The sequence below is a fragment of the Rhinoderma darwinii genome, chromosome 4, assembly GCF_050947455.1.
Source record: "Rhinoderma darwinii isolate aRhiDar2 chromosome 4, aRhiDar2.hap1, whole genome shotgun sequence".
Classification (NCBI taxonomy): Eukaryota; Metazoa; Chordata; class Amphibia; order Anura; family Rhinodermatidae; genus Rhinoderma; species Rhinoderma darwinii.
In genome coordinates this window covers 14095179-14103452 of record NC_134690.1, presented here as the reverse complement: position 1 = coordinate 14103452, position 8274 = coordinate 14095179, and the positions used below count along the sequence as shown (strand labels likewise).

The following is an 8274-nucleotide window of genomic DNA, read 5'->3' as shown; positions in this document are numbered from 1 at the left end:
CCCTTTAAATCAGATCTAGGGGTCCTGAAGGGCACTTAGGATTTAAATCCAACCCTGCATAGTGATGGGTATTGTATGTACACCATTTTATCGATGGGCACATAAGCTAAAGCCCTATTTTTTACAATTTTTTTTATAGATATTGTTAACTGAGATCTTTGCGGGGCACTGTTGATTTTTGGGTATTTTGAACCCCTTTGGCTATATATGATATATGGAATGGTTTATTTTTATATCGCGGATTACCAATACTTTTTGATGTGAAGAAGTCTTTAAATTAAATTTCACTCCAAACTAAAAATGTTCGTGCTTCATCGGCTTCTTTTTGGTTATAAATCATGTATATTAAAACCTATGATTTTAACATCTTTATCCCAAAATTTTTTATTTTATTTTGGGCAGTATTAATACTAAATCAATGTGGTTGATGCTGAATTGACAATAAAATTTTGGTAAGAAAAAAAACAAGCCTGAAAATAAAATTTTCAAAACCAAGTTTAAAATGAAACCTAAAACAATGTACAAAAATAAAACAAAAAGGTGAAATTTATTGTAGTCATACAATAATTGATACGGCTAGCTCTATTTCAATTTCTTGACATTTTTTTTAACATTTTGATTCATAGATAACAATTTTAATTTTGCGTAAAATTATTATGTGAGCATCTTGACTTACAAACATATTGGAAATTTGAAGATTTAAAAACTTGGATTGAATTGGTTGTAATATTCAAAATTCTTTAAAAAAAAATTGCGATAATTTTCCTGATATAAAATCAACAGGGCCCCACAAGTGCAAGTTATCTGCCAATACATTTTTTCCCCCCTCCCAGCAACTAAAATGTGACCAAAAAGTAAAAAAAAAAAGCCGGTAATAATTACAGGAAATTGTTGTTCACATACAGGATGTTGGGTGTAGTAATGCTGCCGGTTTTCCGTAAAGGCTTCCGCCTACCTTTGCCTTTAACATGAACTCGGAAAGTTGCAAAGTCCACAGCTGTCGACTTTGCAGAGGTAATATGGCAAGACTTTTATGGACATGTTACTCGTATATCAGCATCCGAATACCGAAGCAAAGCTTGAGCGGATTAACAACGCTTTTGAGGCCGCCCCCGGCAAATCTCACCGATTTCCTTTGCGTATTGAGCGAATGGAGAAAAAAAAAAAAGCACTTTAGTTGACTTCACGTATTTACGACGTTCAGAAAACCTTTTTTTTATTTATTTATTTTTGAAGAATTTTTTTTTGAAACTTCAGGAAAAAAAATATTGCGGGCTGCCACCTTCGCTGCTCCAGCAGCGAGAAAGGGTTAAAAATAAAACATGCACCAAAAAAGGTGCGCAAAGCAGGCCTCTCACTTCGTAAAAACATGATTGTACATACTAGCCAGAAATAGCTCGACAAATGCACTTCAGCTGCAACAAAGATGCGCTTTACCTCGGTATAATATATATATATACTTTCTCTCTTTTTGTTTTCCCCCAATCCCCTCCACCCGTAAATTACCCAGAACCCCCCATTTTTCTCCTCTGCTTTTTCTTCTTCTTCTACTTTGGGTTCCACGTCAGTGACAGAACCAGCTGAAACTGACATTCCGCGACATTTTCTCTAGGCGCCGGAAACACGCCCGTCCCGTTCAGTGTCATCACATCAACTGCGTACAAAAATAACTATCATCTGTCATTTGGCTCGAAAGGGGACCGTTGGTCCGATTGTCCAGCCCTACAGCTCTCTCTGTCCAAAAGTCCGACACCAACCGAGCATTATCCAAAGCGGACAAGGGGCGTGAGGGGAATTGAAAAAAACGGCGACAAAATGTTTTTGTTTTTTCCTCTTTCCTTTTTCTGACATTTATTAACACGTCTTTTGCTCCGCAGTCTTCTTACCCGAAAGGATGGCTGCCGTATAAGAGATATCAGACATCTCCGCAAAAATATAGAACATATATACGCTGGATATATATACTTCTATAAATTGTCCGTGCTTCTCGTTTTGTCTCTTTTGTATCACTCGCCTTCTCAAGGCTTCATCCAGACAAGCTGTCATTCTGTTAGGAGCTGTTGCAGAAGGCTCTTTTGTTGAGCATGTGGTGTTTGGGGGCCTGGTGTGGTCTTTTGTGAAGGAATGGGTCCTGATTGGTTCAGGTAAGGGTCCCCGCCCACGAGGTTCACTGTACACTGAACATCTGCAAAAACTTGCACTTGTTGAACCTGCCGAGAGAAGGACATGAGATGTTTTAGACTGGCGGTTCTCAGTGTGAGGGGGCAGGTCCCTGCCAGCACCAAACAGGTTATAAATAGTTACAAGCAGGCACACAGTAATGCTGCTCCATTTCGGCACCTAGTTCCGCTTCCCTGCCGATTCTTAGTGACTAAGCGTCAGCGGGGAAAGTATTTTCCACCCCCATAACAATAGAAGTTTTGATTGTCCCACCCTCTTGCTTATCCTTCAAAAAGTAGGATTGTCATTGGTGTCACAGTGAGAGAGAGGCCAACGTAAGCCAATAGGATCGCTTTCCCCGGTCTATTACCATATGTTCTAATCCCACGCCCGTGGCATTTGTTTGGCACCGTCAGGAGCAATGGGATTTGGGCTTTGCATAGTGGTATTTGTTTGGCGCTGGTAGAGAGGTATTTGGGTGCTGAAGGGTGATATTTGTCTTTCTCTGCCCCCTTCGGCTCGACATGAGGCATAATAAACTGTATCAGTTTTGTCTAGAGTATCCCTTTAAGTACAGTACAGCCATTAATATGTAAACAAGGCTTCCTTTTCAATTACGGAGACATTTGTAGTATATAGCTCCTAAAGGGAAGAGCCTTGTATATAGCAGAGGCCGCCATATTGTAAAACGCGACCTCTGTTTATGAGCGGCATATTACAGATCGTGTGACTCTGGGCAGGAGGATGTGTTTTATCAGTACATATAATGTAGGGACTATATTAGAAATGACAAGAAATACTCTCTTGTGTAGGTAAATTGGAGAGTCCGGCTAAGTCATAAGACGGTAGCTTTCCCCGCCCTCTTGCTGATGATTGACAGCTTTCCGCCGATCCACACGAACACAGAGTTGTCATTGAGAGGCGGGGGCAGCTTCTAGATCATGAATAAGTTGGACCCTGTGCTCGGTGAGTCCCCCCTTATTTACCTGCCCTGTGTCCGGCTCTGTTTTCAGCAGATCCGTTGAGGAGAGTTGGTTGCAGTAAAGTCCGCCTGGTCTCATGGATGGATCATTCACCTGCTTAAAGGAAGAGACCGGTTAGTAAGTAATAGAATATTATACAGCTTTACATTACTACCAAATATTAAACCCCCCATAGTGCCACCCAGTGCCAGATGATAGAGGGGCACTTGGCCCCGCAGCCTACATCATCTAGAGGCCTCCACCACCCTGGTTCCGCCGAGCGTGCATGTTTTCTGAATGGGGAGAGGGAAGTAAGCCGCCGCCAGACACCTCATGCATCGTCTTATCTCCCCTTAGAACAAAAGGATCCGGCATGTTGAAATCCAAATGTCCGATTGGAGGAGAGTCAAGAGGCTCCCATACATATTAGGTGGTCGGAGGATTCTGCCAAAATTGGCAGGTTGGGCCGACATTAATCTAATGTTTATGGCCACCTTAAGTCACTGCATACCAATATTATTATTAGATAATGTTATTTAGGCACTTTATGGAGGCACTATTATTTGGGCACTGTATAGTTTCAGCATGGTATATGGTACAAGATACTGTATGACATTATTTGGGCACTATGCACAATTAAAAAAAAAAATCTGTTCCCCATTCTCCTTCCAGAAGTGGGTAGGGGCCTCACATAATCTGGCCCTTAATATACAGCCACATTATGCTGCCCAAAAGGGAGATTCAACCACATTCACGTAATCATGGGTATACAGCGACGAGCCTTACACCATAACCAGTGACATAGGCTATCCCAATATACAGTCGCCATTACTGACCTGGTCTGTACACATGTTATTCATGGTCTGCATGGGCAGGGAGCTCATCTGCATCTGCCCAGTCATCTGGTTGACGTTCTGGACACCGGCATTGTTACCCCCCATAGATACTGTGATGCTCATGTTGTTGTACATTCCTTGCTGGCCTGGAGTAGACTGGGTCTGTCCTTGCCCAAAGACACTGTGAAAGTAAGAAAAGCGATTACTGGAAACCAAATGGTAATTATATATGTCAGCAAAGACTATAAGGATTGTAGTAACGTCACTTACACAAAGGGGGCACATTACTGCTGTAATATGGTACAAATGGGAGAACATGACTACCGTATGGGGGGAAAAAAGGGGCACATGACTACTGTATGGGGGAAAAAAGGGGCACATGACTACTGTATGGGGGCAGAAACGGGGTACATTACTACCGTATGAGGGCAGCAAGGGATAACATGACTACCATATGGGGGAAAAAAGGGGTACATGACTACTGTATGTGGGCAGAAACGGGGAACATTACTACTGTATGGGGGCACCAAGGGAGAACATGACTACCATATGGGAGAACAAATGGGGCATATTACTACTGCATGAGGGCACCAAAGGAGCACATAACTACTGTATGGGGCAGAAATGGGGAACATGACTACTGTATGGGGGCAGAAAGGGGGAACATGACTACTGTATGGGGGCACCAAAGGAGATCATGACTACTGTATGGGGCAGAAAGGGAGAACATGACTACTGTATGGGGGCACCAAAGGAGAACATGACTAGTGTATGGGGCAGAAAGGGGGAACATGACTACTGTATGGGGGCAGAAAGGGGGAACATGACTACTGTATGGGGGCAGAAAGGGGGAACATGACTACTGTATGGGGGCAGAAAGGGGGAACATGTCTACTGTATGGGGCAGAAAGAGGGAACATGACTACTGTATGGGGGCAGAAAGGGGGAACATGACTACTGTATGGGGGCAGAAAGGGGGAACATGTCTACTGTATGGGGCAGAAAGAGGGAACATGACTACTGTATGGGGGCAGAAAGAGGGATCATGACTACTGTATGGGGCAGAAAGCGGGAACATGACTACTGTATGGGGGCAGAAAGGGGGAACATGACTACTGTATGGGGCAGAAAGAGGGAACATGACTACTGTATGGGGCAGAAAGAGGGAACATGACTACTGTATGGGGCAGAAAGAGGGATCATGACTACTGTATGGGGCAGAAAGCGGGAACAGGACTACTGTATGGGGGCAGAAAGGGGGAACATGACTACTGTATGGGGCAGAAAGAGGGAACATGACTACTGTATGGGGCAGAAAGAGGGAACATGACTACTGTATGGGGCAGAAAGAGGGATCATGACTACTGTATGGGGCAGAAAGCGGGAACAGGACTACTGTATGGGGCAGAAAGAGGGAACATGACTACTGTATGGGGCAGAAAGAGGGATCATGACTACTGTATGGGGCAGAAAGCGGGAACAGGACTACTGTATGGGGCAGAAAGCGGGAACAGGACTACTGTATGGGGCAGAAAGAGGGAACATGACTACTGTATGGGGGCAGAAAGGGGGAACATGACTACTGTATGGGGCAGAAAGGGGGAACATGACTACTGTATGGGGGCAGAAAGGGGGAACATGACTACTGTATGGGGCAGAAAGAGGGAACATGACTACTGTATGGGGCAGAAAGGGGGAACATGACTACTGTATGGGGGCAGAAAGGGGGAACATGACTACTGTATGGGGCAGAAAGAGGGAACATGACTACTGTATGGGGGCAGAAAGAGGGATCATGACTACTGTATGGGGGCAGAAAGAGGGATCATGACTACTGTATGGGGGCACATAGGGAGACATTACTGTCCAAGGACACTATTGCTAAAATTATTAAACTTTACGGATATAAAAAAAGTAAAAAACAAAAACACCACATTTGTCACATATTAAAAAAAGTATGTTATGATACATGAATCTCGGGGGAAGGGGATGCGGCAGACTGAGTTAAGCGTCAGATGGGGGGGGGGGGGGGGTTAAGCTGAATATTTGCCCCGGGTGCAGAAAAACCTTACTACGCCCCTGATGTGACCCTTGGTATATTTAGCACCACAGACAACACTATGATGTAGAAGGAAATGTTTAGGACGTCCACCATATTTACCTGGAGCTCCCCAGCGTGCCTTGCTGCCAGCTTTTGAGGTCAGGCGACTGGTACCCGGGTGTGGATGGATTCTGCTGGAGCATGGGGCTTTGAGAAGGGGTTAGGCGAGGGGACATCAAGGGACTTGTGGGGCTTAAAGATGGTGCAAACGTTGGGTCAGTCTGTTGGCTGATACCTGCAGAAAATAGAGGTAGACTTGTAAGATTTACCGTAAAACTGAATACCTATGACGACTACATCCACCAAGAATATGAACGCAGATCTATCGTTATCAGGGCCCGACTGGGAGTAAAAAATCACTCCTGGCTGACATATGAAAGCAGCCCGCACATGTATGTAGTACCTATATACACTCGCTATATACACAAATCTACGCCGGCATACCATGGCATACGCGGCGCATAGGCTCCTATATTTAAAAACGGCCACAGGAATCCTGCAGGCAAGGGTGCCACTCCTACCTTAAAAAATAATAGTGGTTCCTACTTTCTATTAGATCACATACAAGGGACTACTTCCTATCCATGGCTGACTATTATTGATGGGTTAGTACAGTGGTGAGAAAGCCATGAAGGGGGTGGTCTATGGGGAGCACCCCGCTGTCATCATTAACAGTTAGAAATCAAGGTGCCCATATACAGTTCTTTCACAAGGGCCTTCTGTTGCTGATGTTTGCCCCTGGGTAAGCTGCTGTGACATCACAAGTGGGTTTTAGTCAGATGTGCTGCTTTGCCTTCACATCTGTGTTTCGGTCAGGTGACTGCTATGACATCACGAGTGGGTTTTAGTCTGGTTAGCTGCTGTGATATCACAAATGTGTTCACTTAGGTAAGCTACAATGACATCACAACTGTATTTCTCTCAGGTAAGTTACAGTGACATCACAAGTGGGTTTCAGTCAGGAAAGATGCTATGACATCACAACTAGTTTTAAGGTTGCCAAACACTTAGATGGCTTTTCCTCCCAGCCCCCACATCATACATATGAACACTCAACTCGAGCGTGCATGTGTTCTCAATAGGGAGAGGGGAATAAGCTAGTCCCAGGCTCCTCTGGCGGCGACTTATCTCTCGTAACAACAAAAGATCAGGCATGTTGAAATACAACATGCCTGACCTTTCTTTCCCCTGATATCTGCGGTTGAGTGAAAGTCGTCACGCCCCCATACACATTAGGTGTTTGGCCGGTTCTGCCAAAACCAGATGGTTCAGCCGACGTTAATCTAATGTGCATGGGGGCCTTTAGTGAGGTAAGTAACGGTAATATCATAAGAGTGTTTCAGACAGATAAGTAACTATGACATCACAACTCTCTAAGCTGCTGTGACATCATAGGCGGGTTTCAGTCAGGAAATCTGCTATGATATGTACCGTGACATCACAACTAGTTTCAGCCAGGAAGCTCGGGGGGGAGGACATACCACATGTACTATCATATTGAACAGAGGTCCTCCACTGTTGGTGTTCACCCCTGTGTCATCAGCCAAGTGTGACAGGACCCCTGGAATAAATAACTATATGTACACACGCCTTACAATATGTTGTTTACACTTATGTTGCTTTGAAGTATTAATACATGACCTCTGAATACGGCCACTTTTGCCCTATATTTTCCAGCCAGGAGATATTGAAATGGAGGAGGAAGTTTCCAACCGAAGGTGTAAAAATACCCCCAGCCCATCCTGAAGGCTTCAGACAGCTTCATAGACGTTACTAAGCAGATAGCTCAGGAGTCATGGCCAGTATCTCAGACGGGGTTTAGCGGGCCCCGATCTAGAGATAGGTGAGGGTCCCAGAGGTGTGACCCGCATCTATCGGACATTTATGGCATATCCCGTGGATATGCCATAAAATGTCCGAGATAGGAAAACCCCTTTAAGGAGCTCTTCACATACCATTCGAGCCTTTCGTCAGAGGTAGCCGGATATCCTCCCGTGGGAACATAGGATCAGGCAAGTTAAAATCTACCATGCCCGATCCTCTCCCGCGACATCTGCCGTCAGGGATTAGTCGGGGGAGGGGATCGGGAATGGTAGAGTAGGCCAGTTCCACCGAAATTGACGGTTTTATCTGACTCCCATCTAATGGGCACCTTTAGAGCAGTCTTTCTGGACAATGACAGAAAGAATAGATAAGTCCGGACCTGGTTGCTATG

At 44.7% G+C, this 8274-nt stretch overlaps 1 protein-coding gene across 4 annotated transcripts in view; it reads right to left on the bottom strand.

Moving 5' to 3' along the window:
- Window positions 1-575: 575 nt before the first annotated feature.
- NCOA1 (nuclear receptor coactivator 1) overlaps window positions 576-8274 on the bottom strand; it is a 203083-nt gene continuing 195384 nt past the window's right edge. For 2 of the 4 annotated variants that reach the window (XM_075860847.1, XM_075860849.1), the window contains 4 exons: window positions 6120-6294; window positions 3959-4139; window positions 3147-3239; window positions 576-2210 (listed from right to left, as the gene is read on the bottom strand). In XM_075860847.1, coding sequence (XP_075716962.1) covers window positions 2043-2210; window positions 3147-3239; window positions 3959-4139; window positions 6120-6294 — 617 coding nt within the window. In that variant the 3' untranslated portion in view covers window positions 576-2042. The remainder of the gene's footprint in view (window positions 2211-3146; window positions 3240-3958; window positions 4140-6119; window positions 6295-8274) is intronic. The other 2 variants (XM_075860848.1, XM_075860850.1) reach the window with 1 other exon arrangement.